Raw genomic sequence first — 18,747 nt, 5'->3', positions numbered from 1 at the left:
AGCTGTGAGGTCTGCGCGCTAACCACTCGACCGCCGCTCGACCGCCGCTCGACCGCCGCTCGACCGCCGCTCGACCGCCGCTCGACCGCCGCTCGACCGCCGCTCGACCGCCGCTCGACCGCCGCTCGACCGCCGCTCGACCGCCGCTCGACCAACATTATTTAAAACATAATTTATTTATTTTTATTTTTTTTAACTGTGTTCAAGTGAAGCCGTGGAATTCGAATCACAAAGTGTCGTGCCAAACATTCTGCTTATCCTCACTAGGGTTGTGAGGTGACTTCGGATGAGAGGCAGAGTCCACCTTGGACTGGTCGCCAACCAATCACAGGGCACATATAGACAAACAACCATTCACACTCACATTCATACCTATGCACAATTTGGAGTCGCCAATTAACGTAGCATGTTTTTGGAATGTGGTAGGAAACCAGAGTACCCGGATAAAACCCACGCGTGCAAAGGGAGAATCGAACGCAGATCTTCCTGATCTCCTGACTGTGTGGCCAACATGCCACCCTTTCTTCTTTTTTCTCTGAAATTAGATGTGAGTCAAACACCAAAAGAGCCAAAACAAAGGTGTGATGCTTTACTTGTTGCCTGTTGAGTTACTGTCACTGAAGTATGTAGAATAAAACACTTTGTTTAGCGAGAGTGACTCTCTAATTGTGTAGCTGGCAGCAATTAAATGGCATTTAAGCAGCAGCCATCCGATCACTCTAGGAGGACACAAAGGCAAATGTTGGCGTGCTCCGGAGCGGGAGACCCAGTTGGTGGAAGGCCAGGGTGACTGTCAGTGGGTGACCGTATGAAACACTAATTAAGATGCCTGGGTCTTTGGGTGACACAGCTTCTCAGTTGGCTGCTTGACTGTTTGGGTTAATAGGCTAATTTTAATATTACTCACCTGGTTCAGAGGCGATGGTGTGAGAGGGTGATTGAGGTCTGTCAGGTCCTCACTGGTCCAATCCAGTCGGAATCAGCAGACTGGTCCAAAACATGGTAGACCCGTCACGTGTTGTCCAGTGTTCAGTGTCAAATGACTAACACATCTTGAATCCATCTCCCACGTCCGGTCCAGGATCCTCTTTCTCCAAGAGTCAAGTCATGTCTCTTTAGGTATGAATTGTGCAGAACAAACCACTGGATACGAGGATTGGGTCAAAGTTCAGATCCATTGGGGAGAAGCTCATCTGCCAATGTTGCATTTTAACACGTGATTAAATATAGATTGGTGATGACTTTGCAACCATTGGAACCCGTCATGTTTAGTTGCAGTTAGACAGTTAATGCAGTATGCAAACATCGGTGCTGAGCATTTGTAGATCCAAGTTGAGGGCGATCCCAAAGGCAGCCAGTCTTTTGTCAGCATCCTCTCCTTATTTTTCCAGTAAACAATGAGATCATTTATATATTGTATCCCTTTTATGTCAAGACATATCAATGTGCTTTTTACTGTTTTGGAAATAATCCATTATAGCCTGCGGAATAGACGGTGGCATGTATTTGCTAAAGAAGCAAAATGCAGCATTTAATGAGTGTTAGATGGGTTCCAGCTTAAGTGATTAAAATGATCCATCAGCGGGATCCTGCAGAAACTGGCCAATCACCATCGCCAAGCACTGACACGGTAATCCAATCCAGAAATGAGAACCGTGATAAGTAGTTCAACGTAAACCAGATGGAAACAAAATGATGGGTAAAGAAAACAGGAACAAACAGTAGAGCGGCATCTTCTTCTTGTGGGTTTTCACGTCATGCCTGCGCTGTTGATGTCCACTCTCCTTTTCAAGAAACTTCATGGTTCTACGAAACACAGAAGAAAATCAAGTTTGAACGCGGAAAAGAAATGACTTCATTAAGACTACAAGGAATTACAAAGGAAGAAGGGAATCGACTGGAAAAAAATGCAGAGCTAGGGGATTCAAAAAAGACGAAACATCAGGGATCTTGACAAATTTGGACAAACAGAAATACAATAGAGAGCAAAATGTCTGGACCACAGGAGCAGAGGAATGTTTGGCTAAATGTCAGCATATGCGATATTCGTGATGAGAAAATTCTGCACATTTTTATAGATTGTGTCTCTTACATTAAATCCTATGCTGTACATGTCTTGGTGGAATGCTGAGTCATCAAGTGTCTTAAAAAGGGGTCAGAATTTCTTCCAAACAGCAAAAAGTTCATTCTTCCTTCCATGATCCGACATAGAGAACGGAAGGAAGTGTAATATCTTTGAGATTGATGGAGCTGTCCTTTTCTCTGGCAGGTTATTGCGACATATGTTATTTGTAATGTGCACATTTGTCAGGAGAACATTCTTAACTGCGTTTGTCAGGAGGGAAATTTCCTAAAAGCGTTAATGTAGTGTTTGTGTTTTCAGTGTCAGTTAAAGAATGAAGCACGGTAATTGCAATACCACTGACTGTATTCATTCATCACAACCTCTGCTGACATGAGCGCCATCATCCCCCCCAGTGGAACCCACGCTCCTTACCTTCATCACTCTCAAAATGCAGTGGATGAAGTGATGGCTACGCTAACGGTACATGGAGCACATATAGCAATACCAGCTGCATGGTAATAATGGAAGACGAGGGAAGAAGTCATATAGAATAGCTTGAAATAAAAATATGCCACAATACAGCACAATGAAAGCGAGTAGGACAATAAAGATAAGGTAAAATAAACCGCAAATGAAAACAAACAAAAGTAGGCAAGAGGTGTGGAACAGGGGGATCAATTAAATTAATGTTGGAAGATATTGAAAGAGTTTCCGGAAGAGAAAAAAACTAATGGGGCATTAACAGCCAAAAAGGGGGTAAGGTGAGCATTACAGGATTCACCGATGTTATCAAGACCCTCTTCTTTTATCTTGTTGTGTTTAATTTGTTCAGGCATTGAGATTTTTGTCCTCCAAAGTGGATTGCTTATCGTCTGAAAAACAATATTTAAAATAATCCTCAAGACTTTTTCTTTCAATATTATTTGTTGAACAAAAAAGCCTTAGTTGCACCTTTACTGGATTACAACTGTGGCCTTTTATACAGCCATGTAAATTCGGACACAGAAAAGCTAAAATTGTGATGTCACCAAGCAGTACTGTTCAGCTAAGTACATATCTTTGAGTTTCTATGTGCAGGGGTCGGCAACCTGCGACTCCAAAGGCTAATGTGGCTCTTCAGCCTCGTTGTTGTGGGTCCCTTTTTAAAACCCGAGTGGGGAAAATGCTTGTTTTTGAAAATATCCAATTTTTTGGAAGGCCATGAATGCATCCTGGCTGAGTAGTCAAGTCAAGTCAAGTTTATTTATATAGCCCTTAATCACAAAAGAGTCTCAAAGGGCTTAACAAGCAGGCAACAGTAGATGATAGTGATAGTACTGCCTATTGACTGGTCATCGAGATGTTGAGACAGAGATGTCTTCCTCCCGGTATATTTGTTGTCTGTGCAATTATGCTGTCTTCCTTGTATGCATGATATATGGCGAGAAATGAGCAAACAACAACAAAAAAAAAAAACATTGAACGACATTTCCAGAACAAGTACTCGACATTTTCTGAAATTTAGCAATTTATTTCAAAGCTAACCTACATGTGTAATAGCTTTTCAGTCGAGCAGTGTTAGCCAGCGAGCTAAAAGAAACAGGCCATCAATTCACTGTTGTGTACACTTCATCAGGCATTGGCTAGTGATATTCAATGTTGGGCCTTGTTTGATTTTGATTCCTTGCTTCCATTTTAGGTTTCAACCAGAATTTAAATATCGAGAGATGTATATAATACCATTGAGAGGCTTTCCTTTTAATGCAGACCTGCCAACATGTACAGATTTATAGTACTCCACATGCAATTTGACTCTTGAATATGCTTGTATTCAGACTACAACTGAAACCAGTTTGTATGTTCTCCATTTAGTGTGTACAGTACAGATAAATGAATAGATATTATCAGTTTCTCAAGTATGAAAATATTTTTGGCCCTTGTGTGTGTGTGTGTGTGTGTGGGGGGGGGGGGGGGGTCAGGACAGAAAATAATTGAGAATTGCAGGCTTAGAGGAAGTCCGATGTAGGGCGTCAAAGATGGAGTAGTGTGTATTTTGTACTCCATGAATGTGAGAACATTAATCATGTTGATGGCGCACCCTCCTTTGCATGATATCATTGTCTTGCAAGTGTTCAAGCACTCCTTTTGAACTTTTTTTTATAAAGTTAAGCCAAACTTTTTTAGCTGCTTCTTCCTCGTTGCTGTTCATGTCTTTTTCTTCCATGTTGATGTCCTAAAAATACAATGAATGATAACATTTGCAAAGTTGTGACGAAAAACTGATCCATATCTTTGGGCATCTTTTGTCAGAATGCTTTTCTTGTTTACTTTTTTTTGCATGGAATTAAATAGTAGTCTATATACTGTGTAGTACTGTTATGTCCCACTATTTACGTCACTATTATGCTTTCACACCCAGATCAGGGTTTACAAAATGTGGCAAGATGGAGTGAACTGTACTGCTTGGTCATTTCATGTGACATCTCAAAACCTGATCACATCATACACAATTATGTGTGAAAACGGAAAATAATGCCAATTTGCAAGATGAAAAGTTTTGGGTCGGAGGGAGATAATATTTTATCATGACTGAAGGAAACTCAGGGGATCCAATCAAAAACATTTTAAGCATTACTCATTGGTGTAATCTCATTGTGGCCAAAAGGTGGTCAGATCTTAAAATCTCTCCACTCAACAATACGAGGGCGTCCATCATCTGCTGGTGGAAGCAGCGGAGAGACATGGAGAAAGAGAGAAGAAATCAGAGCTAGAAACAGCAGCAGAGACAACAAACAAGTAGAAAACAGTGAATAATCCAGACAGTGGGCGAAATGGGAAATCAACAGTAAGCGACAGCAGTAGAGTGAAAAAGACAGGGAGAGGCGCAAAGTTGGTGATGCATTCAGAGACATAGATGAGAGTGAAGAATGTAGCCGGGCATGGGGGTTGACGCAAAAAGGAATACACAGAAACATGGGCAACAAGGTCATAGACGGGCCATGAGAATAAGAATCATTTTCTCTTCACCCAGACCCAAACACACCCTTGTGTTAAAATGAACTATTATCCTATCTTGGCTAACCTCGTGGGAGTGAGCACTGTTTCCCTTGCTTAAGGCGGCTAAATCTCACGCATTACATCTTTCAAATGCATTCACAGACCTGCAGGGTTTTTGGTGCCTGACCTGGAGTTTTTGTACACACACAGATTTCCACTCCACTTATGGGAACATTACATTGACTTCCCAAGGGGAACGTTTAACCTGTTACCCAAGGGACTGCCATAGAGCAATCTGTTTGTTTGTCCCCAGTTGGGAATTGTGTGCAAAGATTGCTTTCCTAGTAGTCACAGTATTTTTTTTTAATTCATTTCCCCTTTTAGTTGGCTGGTATTTCATGTAAAACAATTATCTGAACTTTATACGTTTGTTTTAATCATATAATTTGATTAAGATTGAGTAAGACCCTGAAACAATGCACAACGATGAGCCAATTCAAGAAACAATACAAGCAGTTGATGTTTGCTAAATACAAGGATGAAGAGTCTTGAACCAGTCATGATGTGCTATATGTATATATCACTATATTGACACCTACTATGGTACCCATTATGTCATTGTATGGTCATATCATCTTGTACTTCGGTACGTGACAAAAATAAAAAAAAAAACAACAAAAACTTAAAACTATATTAGGAAAGCAGGAAGTGAACAAATGTAACAGTTACTGATTGTAAAAGTACCAGATGGAGGGGTAGGATTTAATAAGCTTTGCTTCTTCCTACTCCTTTTGGACATGTGGAACTGTGAACTGATTATGTGATGCACTCAATTGTAATCTGATGCATGTTCAAATGAAATACAACAATTACCATAATTACTGCTCCCTGTGATCAATATTTTTATGAAAATAAAAGTAATTAAGAAAGAGCCAGTGTTGGCAGAAAAGGTGGTGGTCCTTCAAAATGTCTTTTTCTAGAGACCTTCATTCAATAATTGTTAAAAACACTTGTGGTTAATAATCGCAAAACCCCAACAAAAGAAGTGCTTTTTATTCTTAACGATCTTTGAACATAGCGTTTATCTCATTAACTACTGTTAATTTTTTAAAATGTTTGACAATTTTGGTGTGGATGTACCAAAACAGTGAAAATTACACATGTAATAACATAGTGTTAGTGTCACTGTACTGCTGGTGTAGGTTTAGACATAACCAAGACTTCACCAACCATATGTAAAGCATTGCACAAATGAATATTTTAAAGTTTGAGTGCTACTTGAAGGGGTCTATTTCACAACAAATTTATCTTTTTTGGGGTGGAAGCTATGCCTTTGCAAAAGCAGTAATGTTCTACGAACACCAAAACAAGCACAAGGAAAAAAAAATATCATGCACATTAAGCCCATTCTCTCATGTTGGGTCATATGTCTGACAAGCGAAGGCCTTTAATGGGGGTCTTTCTTTGTATCGTTCAGCTGTCACATACAAAGAGAGCGCCTGAAGATCACATGATGTGACTCACTGTATTCCTCCCTGATCAGATCAATATTTTCTGTCTCTGCAATGCAGCAGCCAGGGAAATGTATCACAGTTACAGCCTACAACCTCAGAAACCCTAACTGTCTCTCTTCAGACACACGGGAGCGTTACTCCTAAATATGGTTAGCCCGAGAAGTGCCAGCGAATGAGTAAGCAAAGCGATGCAAGGAACACAAAGGACATCTGTCACTGTTTTGTGCGGGGTGAAGTATCAAAATAATTGCTGTGTTTGTCTGTAGCTTTGCAAACAGAGCTTTGGGTGTTACTTTGACTTGACACTCTTCAATCAGTTTGTGCAAAAAGCAGGATATGGCAATTAATCAAGACTGTTGGGGAAATAGTGCTTTTACGCTTACTGTATATGGCGGCACCACAACGATCAGTAGCAAATTCCTTGTCATGTTTTCTGTCAAAGCCTAGCCTGTTGTAGTTGTAATGAACACCCCAAAGCCCTTTTCCTTTAGGGGGCCAATTTGCCTGCCAACTTCTCAAAACACACACTGAATTACATCTGCAGACATCCTTGCATATGACGAGAACAATTGGATCGCAACCCCTTTTAATTAGCCAGCCAATTCATCTCCAAAAGTGTTAGAAAAAAATCCTCTTATGATATAAACCCAGACTGTGATGTAAGGGGGTTTAGGTCAAATTAATGTTATAACGCTCACATTCATCCAGCAGGGTTGAAGAAGGTGAAAACTTTCCCTGAACTCGATGACTAAGCGCCGGCATTATCTCCCCTCTTCACCGTTATCATCATAAGGCTCAATGACACCTTATTTCAACCATCTCACAGAGGCCAATTGAATGACACACCAGAAACTGAGAAAGTTATTCAACTTCAGCTACTCGAGCCAGCCCTGTAAAATGTTGTCCGTCATTTAGTTGTTGTCATTTTCCAAGTGGATTGCATTGCAGTTACAGGGTGCACACACTGGAGTGGGTTTAGCAAGGTTTTCAGGGAAACTTCTGCTTTTGTGGATTTCCATAATGATGGCACCGCTTGCAATTAAAGTGGCCTTTCTATGCATGAGCGTGAAGCTCCTAACACACATTTTATTAGTCTGAGAATAGAATTTGCTTATACTGACTGAGTTGCTTAAAATTATGTTTTTATTAGTTCTGCATGTGACTTTACTTTTAGTGATAATGTAGTGTATTCTGCAGTGAATCTACTTCAATCTACTTTAAGTTTGCAGAAAACTAGCGTCATGGTACAATTCTTTTTATGGTCGATTAAAGGGACCATATGCAACTTGATCCAAATTAAATTTACAATTACCACCAGTATATGTTAGCAATAGTGGTTTGCAAGAACAGAAAAATGTCCAGTTTTCACAATTACAGGTTAAACTCCATAAAAAATGCTGAATTCCTGTTCCGAATAAAATAACATTCATGGCTGTCAGTTCCACATCTGACAATTTGAAGTCGTTCTGTGGTGATGATAGCTAATTTTCAAAGTTAAATCTTGCCATGCTCTGAATTAGCTGGCAACACACATAACTAGTATAATAACTTTATGTAGTATAAACTTTATGTATGAAGTATTTCGATCAAATTACCAACCCTAGTCTGCAGTCTGTGAAGGCTCAGGTCCCGGTTTTGACTTAGATTTTCTTAGGATCAGAGTTTTATGCGACCAATTTCGATCATCCATGAGTGAAATCGGCTGATACCAATCACATGTAAACTGTAAATTTTCATACATTTTCAATGTATTCATAAATTTTTTTCATGGGACCCCAAATTCCTTGCTACACCCCTGCTATTGGCTATATGATATGGAAAAAGGACCCATAAAATCCCCTTAATTTAGACATAAACAAATTAGACTTATCCAAGAGAGCATATATCACTTGTCAAACTTACAGAAAATGCGGCAACTTCTTGTATTGTAGCTACTTTTTGAGCTGGTGAATATACTTTATTCAAGCTTACATAAGAGATCTACGAGGAGACAAGCGTTCAAAAAGACTGAATGGAAGCCTCAAGCTCAAAAGATGTGATACGTCTGAAGCTGGAAGTTAACCAATTTTGCTGCAGCAAATTGGTTCATGACTATGCTGAACATTAGCCGTTAGTCATTTCTACTCCCTGGAACGGCCTCACAATTTTTTTTTTTTGATATGTGCTAAGATATAATTTGATTTTGATTCACGTTAGTGATGGTTGTTTGCACCACAAATGTTCAAACTTTTTTTTTTAATGTGGCCCACAATCACCATGTTGCCCCTTTCTGCCCCTCTATAATAAGCACACATGTTAGTTTACATTATTATTACATATTTCTCAGTAAAAACTGTCTTGTTATCTAGATTCTCACATCCTTCTAAGCTGTAATTTCTCTAAATGCTACATTTCCAAGTCGTTGGTGTGGAGTATCACATTATGGCAATGTGTTTGTTGCATTATACTCTGGTTACCCAGAGTATTCGATACCTACAGCGTCAAAGGCAAACACACTTCTAAATTAAGTAGCTCAATCAGTCAAGAGTTGGTCTTGGCACTGTTGTTTTTCCCTGAATTTTAATTGTTTAACTTCCGACTGCATCCATTTCTATGGGAGCAGTTAAGGCCTTTTGGTTCCTACAAGACTACGCTCCAGTGCACAACACAAGGCCCATAAAGGCATGCCTGGATGACTTTTGTGTGGAAGACCTTGGCCAAAATGCTGACCTCATGCCCATCAAACACCTTCAGAGTGACTAAAGCAGAGATTGTGAGCCTGCGGGTCTTTTCAGTGACCTCAGTTAAAAATGCACTTCGGGATGAAAGAAAAAAAAATAAGTGGATATTCTTATTACTCATATTGTAACTCTTAACGTGTAAGTGAAATTTGCTGCATTTAAGTATGCTCAGAAATCGGCCCAAATCCTGTCGTTTATCTTTCTTTCGATAAAATACAGAACAAGTAGGCATAGTTCAGACGTAGCTGCAAATGCTGATTAATCATAAATAATGAATTGATACTGTGATTAATCTTATTTAAAATGTTACTCATGAATCAATTTTAATCAGCCCCAAAATAAATGAAATTTCAAAACTCCATATGTAATGTATACGTTTAGACTGTGAAAAACAAAGCAAATCATGAATCAACCACCTGGAGACTTTATACAATATAATATCTATGAAGATGCCCTTTTTAAAAAAAAAATAACCAGTGTTACCAGTGTTCCAATGCACATGGATGGAATACTTCTTATTCAATTTCTGCCGTCTGAAATACCTTTCCCCTCCCTTCCATCTCGTTAGGTTAAACTCCTCCCCGTTTATTTGTATCTGTTCTCAAGCCTTTCTTTCGCCCTCAGCTGCCTGCCTCCGCTGTCTACCCCCCCTCGTCTGTTCACTACCTGCCAGTTCCTTGGGGGAGATGGGCTCTTTGGCAACAGATGGCGGTCTGCTTTTCATCTCAATGGCAACCCTGGAGCTGTAGTGAGACTTGGTGGGTGAGAGTAACTCCTCATTGGCTGACGAGTCAGTCCGTGCCATTATGTTACGCCCACTTGCCTCCTCCACAACCAATGCGACAGTGTCTCTCAGGGTGTTGCTAGGTGACACGGCCCTAGAGGGTCCCACTGCTTCGTCATCCATTTTTGAAGCAGAGCGAGGCAGTACTTGGGCCTGTCCACCGCCCCCCTGTCCATTGCTCTGCTGCCTTGGCACAGTTGTAGAAATGGCAGCTTTTCCGTGGACTGTCCCTTGGTGACTGTACACCTTGTATCTTATCATCAGGATAATAATAAAAACCAGAACAGACGCCACAATGATTCCACCGATGATGATGATCATAGTTCCGCCCAGGAAGTGACTGTGTAATGCCTGACACTGCGTGAACTCTGTGTCTGTGGTGAATGACAAGCAACCCAGAGGACGCGTTGCAGTCAGAGAGGTGACAACATCGTCGAATACGGCAAGGACGCAGAGGTCATAGTTTCTCCCGGCGGCGAGATCACGAACTAGGAAGTCATTGGTGCTGGAAGGAATCATTCTAGAAAGGGAGAGACAAAACAATACGGTTATATTTCTTTCTTAATAAAGCAGGCAGATTTCAATAAATAGCTGATCATCTGGCCATCATTTACTACCTGGTCATCCATAAAACAGCCATCCATTCATTTTCTACATGCTTATCATCACAGCCTATACCAACTGAATTTGCCCAAGAGGTGGGGTACACCCTGGAGTGTTTGCCAGTCAATCACAACGAACATACTAGAATAGACAAAATTATGGAACACATTGTTGTCAGAGCAGAGACCTGAGATGATGTTGCATAATTATTTTAAAGTTATATTTACTTAATTTGAAGTACAGTATTCTTTTCACTTAATTAGCTACCTGAATGTCAGGTTCAAACTCCAGTGACACTTGTAAAAACCCTTAAATACAGAAATACAGAAGAGACAGACAACAATATTCAAAGTTACTCGCAGCGACATGCCGCTCCACTCTGAGTATGCAGTTCACACTCCTCTCTTTTTATTCGGGGTCCCTACTACATGGTTGTGCAACTCTAAGGGGGGGGAGAAGTCAGTTGCACGAGCTGTATTTGTGTGTGTGTTTGTATGTGAAAGTAATTACTTTTATTGTTTTATGGTTTCTTATCTTGACACATTCTTGCAGAATTAACAGAAACATCTGCGGGTTCGCTGTTGGCGCATCCAGGCACCTCCAGGACCTGGGGGTCACTGATCAGGGTCACAGTAACATTTCCTCTTCAGCACATTCAAAAACTTTCTATTGTCTAAGCAAATGGATATAAGGGTGATAACTAACGCTATATTCATTCTATCTACATTTTATTCTAACACTGAATTCACAATCATTATTGTGTGGCCGTTCAAAATAGTTGGTTATCGACTAGCAGAATGCTGAAAAACATGCCCACAAAAGCATTTGCTTAATGTGCCAGTCATGTAAACAAGCATGCTAACTTTCAGTTAACTTATACTTGAATTGCTTGCTTACAGTCTATACATTTGCAGCAAGGACGTTCTCTAATGAATATGTGAGTCATGGTTATCATCTCACGTCATCACATTGTTTTGTCACTGCCTTAAGCATCTAATGCATACATTAACACCCCCCCCCCCTTTCAACAGGGCTCCAATAAGCAATGCAAAGCCATTTTTATGAGATATACAAAAGAAAAGAGCTTTTTAAACGAATCATATTTTTGCTTGTAGCTCCCAGAAACAACATAACCAGACTATTGCTGATATTTTTCAAAGTGCTATATGGCAACGACTGAGCGCTCACACGGCAGTCATCATGTGATGTACAGTAATTTACACACATGCCCTGCAGCAGTTGACCGTATGCCAAAATTGTATATACACGAGAGTTGGGCATCTACTTTCAGCTGCAAAGTCATGTCTGTTTGACCCGTTCAGCACTCCAACACGTCTCCTTAGGCAGACACAAGTCAAGCCCATCTTATGTTCACATAAAAAGGCTGCTGTGTGTCATAGAGCCAGCACAAAAATGCCTTCTGTATTTGTCTGCTGCATTGCAAAACTGTTTTATAATGTACAACCTCATCTTTTCTTTTGGTTTTTGTGGCACACGCTGTCTTACTCCGCCTAAATGTGCTCTTACAGGCCAATACTTTCCAGGGGGAAATTAAAAAAAACAACAAAACAAAACAACAATTTCATCAAAAACAAACCTGTTCTGTCCTTTATTTCCCCCATGTTTCTGTTTGTCTTGTTTTCTCTTGATGTACAACAAGATGTCATATACACAAATTCACAACTGAATGATTCCCCCCTTCTGTATTTTTCATTTTGAAAGATGAAAGTCTCTGAGACCATTTCTCCCCTAAAGCGTATTTCACCATATTAATGTAAATAGTTTAAGCAAAATGACTAACAGCTTCCTTTTTTGAACTTCTGAAAATTACAGACAGGCAGATAGTTATTGTGTATGGGGCTCCTCTCATCTTTGCAGCGAGATAAACAAAATTATAGTTTATTGGGGAGGATGCATCAGGGAAATCAGGAAGGGACTTGTGTTGGTCATGTTAGTGAAATCGATAAAGTGCACGTGGGCTGCCAATCTAATCCTTGCGGATCAAAACACAAAACAAAACAAAAAAAAACAAAAACAAAATCAACTTGAGCATGCAGTGACTGAAGTGTATTTTAAAAACAGGATAACTCCTTAATAATCAAGAATGTTTAATGGCAAAATTGTAAGAGAATACATCCACTGGAACTGGTGCATATATCCCAATCTAACTTTATCCCGGACAAGACGTCCGTCAATCACAGAACACATGCACCACAAACCACGCACACTCACATTAATACCGTCACTGAGTAATGGCGGAACTGCTGCAGGAAAATCAGCAACTAGAGGATCAGTGGGGATATTGATTATATGATCCAGGGGTTACCGATTCATCAATCGCAATTGATCTTTGGGACTGTGCCAAAAGTCGCTCTAGAGTATAAGTCTATAAGTCCATAAAATACGGTTTATGCTATATATAGTGTGTGTGTAATTATATACAATACTCGTGTGAGGAGGATTAATTCAACATTTCCATTATTATTCCATAATTATTTACAACGACTCTGAATCTTACAAAAGTGTGTCATGACTTCAGAGAATACAATGACTGCTGGGCCAACCAGAAATACCCTACTGAGCCCATTTAACACTGCAATCATACTGGATGGTTATTGAGTTAATGAGTTCATCTTTGACACACTCATCTCCACACAAATGCACACACAATCAATTTATTTCTGATTGTAATTCACAGACTGGATACTGAGCTCAACTGCTAAATGATTATTGTGATACTTCTAAAATGCTTCATAAACAGTGAGCAGTATTTTGTCGCTCCTTGGATCATACACCCACGCGTCCATACAGCATGTTCAAACACACACACAAAGCATTGTGAGCCCATGCAGTTAAAAAAATATAACTGAATTGAATATGGATGAATTAAAGGAAAATTAATCATGTTTTGTAATGTTGTGATTGAATTGGTACTTTTGCATCTCCCTGTGATGTTTTTTTTTTAGAAATACATTAATAAATGAAGCTGTTTAGTTGTGGAATACGGCCTATTATTAGTCCGAAATTATTGACTGGATTAAATATTGAAGTAGATTGTATGTATTGCTTGCATAAATTAAAGATTTTTAAGCATAAATATGGCTAAATGAACTAAAATACATAATTAATTCAGAAAACAAAGTAATATTGTACACTGGACACGAGGCGTCAGTGATGTTAATTAAATATTTTGTGAGACATGCCAAACTTTACTGCCAGAGTTTTTTTTTCAGCTTTGAATAATCTCACAACAGGTTTAATAATCCTGAATAAAAATACATCATAAAAACACAGGTTATGGTTGCTGCAGTAACCCACGCCAAGCTAAACCTGAACCCCCAACGTCACTTCCTGTCCGCCACACACTCATCTCCCCTAGGAACCACATTTATAGCAACACACAAGTCTTATTCATGTCTTAAATGGCTTATTTACTTACCTATTTACTTATTATGTCTACTATATTGGGTAAGATGAGTATAAAGGTGACAATAGGGATGTTATTCCATGTTTGTAGGGCTCTAATAATGTAAAAAACACACATTTAGAATAATGTAAACAGGTTTTTCCACGCTCTACCTATGAAAAGATTCAGTTTACAAATAGACAGTAAAATACTGTGTTAGTGTAAAAGTCAATTTTTGAATAGACGAATGGATGGATAGATAGGTAGACACGAATTAAGCTCTACAGCGACTTGCCTCATTCAACTTTTGTGCCTGGGGCTTTTTCAATTTATGTTATTCTAAGTATATGCAGCCTCATAAAAATTCTACCATTGCTGTCATTGTCTGGTGTAACCAACCGTATAGCTTTAAAAAATGCAGCACGATAAGTGATGTGCGTGTCAAACACTGCATGTATACTACACAAGGCAGACATTAGCTTAAACACAACACGGAATATATTATATTTAAAATGTATGTTACGTTTTGTGCAACATAATTGAGCGGAATACTGGAGGGAAATAATGTATATGTACACAAAGATGGTATTCATGTGTGGTCAAAAAGTACAAGGGAAAATCCCCACGCGAGAACTTTATTTTACTATAATGTGTACTGTGTGCCATATTACTGTATTCATACGCATATAGTAGAATGCATCCACACTGAAAGAACTGTGATTGACTATTTGCAGACAATATGAACAAACACAACCCCGCAGATTACACAGCACCTTTTTCAAATAAAAATTTAAATTAAATTCATTAAATTATAAGGTAGGAACGTATATACAGTATGTGTACTGTGTATGTGCTTAAGTGATCCTTGAGACTTTATTCGTTAATTTCTTTAATGATCGGTGTGAAGTTGGTGATTCATGCAAACAGGGAAACAATTTGTCAGCCTTGTTGACTGTATTTTTCTCTAAAGCACCGCGTTCAGTACTACAAGAAGTTTTATAACTGACTTTATATCACCAGACAAACCAGCCAAAGCAAGCAGACGAAAAAAAAAAACAACCAAAAAACACTGTCAGTGACTGATGCACAATCGTGCCCGATGTCTTCTGAAATGCACCGTGTACATTAGGAAACAAGTTTAAGATTGTAAGATGCATACTGCAATGTATTGAGAGGAGTGTAATGTTTTAGCACACTTATTTCACCCACAAATGCAGAATGCTTGATGCCGCTTTTGTGCTATTGTGCAAGTGCACCTCATGTTGTGACCAGTTAATGCAGGTTACCGTTGCCACTGTCTGTGTACTGCTAACCAAAAATTAATACAATTCTTATATTGTCGGTAGCATGGCAAACAGGGAAACAATTTGTCAGCCTTGTTGACTGTATTTTTCTCAAAAGCACCACGTTCAGTACTACAAGAAGTTTTCTAACCGACTTTATATCACCAGCCAAACCAGCCAAAGCAAGCGGATGAAAAAAACAAAACAAAAAACACTGTCAGTGACTGATGCACAATCGTGCCCGATGTCTTGTGAAATGCACCGTGTACATAAGGAAACATGTTTAAGATGGTAAGGTGTATACTGCAATGTATTGAGAGGGGTGTAATATTTTAGCACACTTATTTCACCCACAAATGCAGAATGCTTGATGCCGCTTTTGTGCAAGTGCACCTCATGTTGTGACCAGTTAATGCAGGTCAACCGTCTGTGTACTGCTAACCGAAAATTAATACAATTCTTATATTGTCGGCAGCATGGCTGTTTTATGATGACTTGCAGAGGCGGTCACTGTGTGTGACTGGCCAATCACAGAGCATGGAGAGTGAATACATAATGAGCATTTTCTTTAAATATGAATATGGATAATGGCGAGATGTACTCGTTTCATACTCATATCCGGCAAAAATGCATTATCCGTAATGGACACTCTTTTATAACGAGTATCATCCTCATTAAATACCGTATTTTCCGCACTATACGGCGCACCGTGTTATAAGGCGCACCTTCAATGAATGATATATTTTAAAACTTTTTCCATACATAAGGCGCACCGCATTATAAGGCTCTACAGTAGAGGCTGTAGTTACGCTATGCAACCATTAGATGGTGCCGCGCTAAAGGGAATGTCAACAAAACAGTCAGATAGGTCAGTCAAACTTTATTAATAGATAACAAACAAGCTTTCCACAACTCCATTCACTCCCAAAATGAATAAACAGCTGTTTTATTATTTTCTCTGAGGTAAAGCATTTTCGTGACACATCTTTAACATCTTTGAACAACAGCAAGGCATAACATTTTACTTTTCCTCCATTTAGTCAACACTGTTATGGTAAATTGAACGTTAGTGCAATCGCAATATAGTGACACTCGTAATGTGCAAAATGACTTTGTTTAGTCTTCTTTACTTGGCGCAGCTCATCCTCATGCTTCCTCCACTTCCGCACCATCGATTCATTAATGTTAAACTCTCTTGCTGCTGCTCTATTTCCGTGTTCTACTGCGTGACTGATCGCCTTGAGTTTAAACTCTGCGTTGTAAGCGTGTCTCTTAATAGGAGCCATTTCAGGGTCTTTATACAAACGCACAAATGAAAGTGAATCGTTGTTTAATATTTCCCAGTATGCACAGCGCACTTCTTCTTCTACGGGAAAAATGGAGTGGGTGGCTGCTTACCGTAAGTTGCGAGACCTGTCGCGGCTCAATATTGATCCATATATAAGGCGCACCGGATTATAAGGCGCATAGTCAGCTTTTTTTTTAAAAATTAGATTTTAGGTGCGCCTTATAGTGCGGAAAATACGGTAGACTATTCTTTTTCCTATTTCATAATTCCAATATATTTCATCACTTCTGATGTCAATTCATGAGAATTATCACTGCTTCCATTCGTCTCAATTACCACCACCCTCCAGGCTTTTTTCCTGAGAGACAATTTTTGTGTAGCAAATGAGGAATATCATTTGTCAATGTCCTCTCTTTTCATCATCTCACAAACGGTTTTACCTAATAAGCTTTAAATTAATAAATCATCAATGTTTCTTTTCTACTTGGGTACGCCAAAAAAAAAAAGAATGAGTGTAACGAGTGCTGTCTAACAGGAAGACCAGCTACAGAAGTCCTGGCTGCCCGAGACACATCGTTAGTAGGAGATCTAAAAAATACTCAACATTCAGTTGCTACTGATGGTGTTTCACATGCAGTGCTGTTCCACTTGAGGAGATTAACTTTATGTTTTCCTTTTTATAACCTTGATTTTAATTACTTCACTACCACAGTGAAATGCCTACAGACAAATACTAAAAGCTATGCAATATTCATTCATTCATTCATTTTCTACCGCTTATCCTCATGAGGGTCGCAGGGGTGCTGGAGTCTATCCCAGCAGTCTTGACCCTGGACTGGTGGCCAGCCAATCACAGGGCACATATAGACAAACAACCATTCACACTCATATTCATACCTATGGACAATTTGAGGTCGCCAATTAACCTAGCATGTTTTTGGAATGTGGGAGGAAACCGGAGCACACGGAGAAAACCCACACAGAGATGCTAAGCGGATAATTGAACCCAGGTCAACATGCTAACCACTCGTCCACCGTGCGACGGCACATACTCTGTGTGGGCAGCATAAGTGCGGTCAGTTTCAGCCTAAGTGTGTCTGTGGTCACAAATGACATTAACATAAACTAATCTGCTATCAGTGTTTCACTTTCAGTGCGCTTGTCTTGCAAGCAGAGCGACAGGTTCGTTAGAGCACTTGTTACTTGTTGTGCACAGTCATGCCAAATCTAGCGTGTGCAAGCAGACAAGTGGCTGACATTTCTTTCCTTTCTGCATGTTAATGCACGTGCACAGCTCAGTGTGCATGAGCCTGACCTTTTCAGGCGATGTGCATTCAGATAGGTTGGTTGATGGGAGGAAGCCTTGTTTGTAAATACTGTCCATCAATCAGCTATTGGGCACTCAGAATTCAGACACACACACACACCAGCTGTCATTCTGCTACATTCAGAGCCCTGGGTTGTGACTGTTGATCTAAGCAGAACGTCAAGTGAATATTTATGTTAATATACTCTGGCTGTTTTTTGTTTTTTTTTTTAATATTAATGTGCCAATTATTCAGTCCAGTACAGGACAGTGAAGGGCAAAGGTGCGGCAGCAAAGTCGCTGCAGCACACAAAGTTTGGCCACACATGATACTCAAATGGGTGGTTTAATTGCTGCAGTAACAGCACGCATAACATCTTCAAACAAGATGTCACCAACCTAAAGAATGTGACACTTAATCATCTAAATAATGAATTATTACTTTAAAAATGTAGTTCACTCATGTCAGTGTCAATTTTGCGGAATCCACAGGGAAGGCATATTTTTTCAATGTTTTATATTTATGCAAGCTTTAATTCTGAAAATATTAACCCTGTAATTAATAATTCTGTGTGCTTGACTTGATTAGTGAGAATGTTTGTTCCTTTTGGACTCGACCCAAAGTCTTGTAAGGAAAGTTTCAAAACATGGAAATCATGAGGGGGATATCTTTGGAAAGTTTATTTTAGGCCTTAACAAGCACAACAACCCTTTTGGTGGTTGGCAGTACATAAAACTGCACAGAAAAACGGTCAAAATGCATTTTATTCCTTGGTTGGGCATATTTGGTTACCAGAATCAA

General features: G+C 39.5%; 1 protein-coding gene across 4 annotated transcripts in view; it reads right to left on the bottom strand.

Annotated features, from left to right (window-relative positions):
* The window catches only part of zgc:172282 (leucine-rich repeat and fibronectin type III domain-containing protein 1-like protein), a 143,610-nt gene that overhangs the window by 7,750 nt on the left and 117,113 nt on the right, over positions 1–18,747 (bottom strand). The window contains exons 9-11 of one of the 4 annotated variants that reach the window (XM_058079380.1): positions 9,942–10,579; positions 4,680–4,763; positions 908–1,806 (exon numbers count right to left, since the gene is read on the bottom strand). In XM_058079380.1, coding sequence (XP_057935363.1) covers positions 4,714–4,763; positions 9,942–10,579 — 688 coding nt within the window. In that variant the 3' untranslated portion in view covers positions 908–1,806; positions 4,680–4,713. Of the gene's footprint in view, positions 1–907; positions 10,580–18,747 lie in introns of all 4 variants that reach the window. The other 3 variants (XM_058079379.1, XM_058079381.1, XM_058079378.1) reach the window with 3 other exon arrangements.

The sequence above is a fragment of the Doryrhamphus excisus genome, chromosome 8 (genome assembly GCF_030265055.1).
Source record: "Doryrhamphus excisus isolate RoL2022-K1 chromosome 8, RoL_Dexc_1.0, whole genome shotgun sequence".
Taxonomy (NCBI): Eukaryota; Metazoa; Chordata; class Actinopteri; order Syngnathiformes; family Syngnathidae; genus Doryrhamphus; species Doryrhamphus excisus.
Note: the sequence above shows the minus strand (reverse complement) of the source record. Positions and strands in the feature narration are given on the sequence as shown.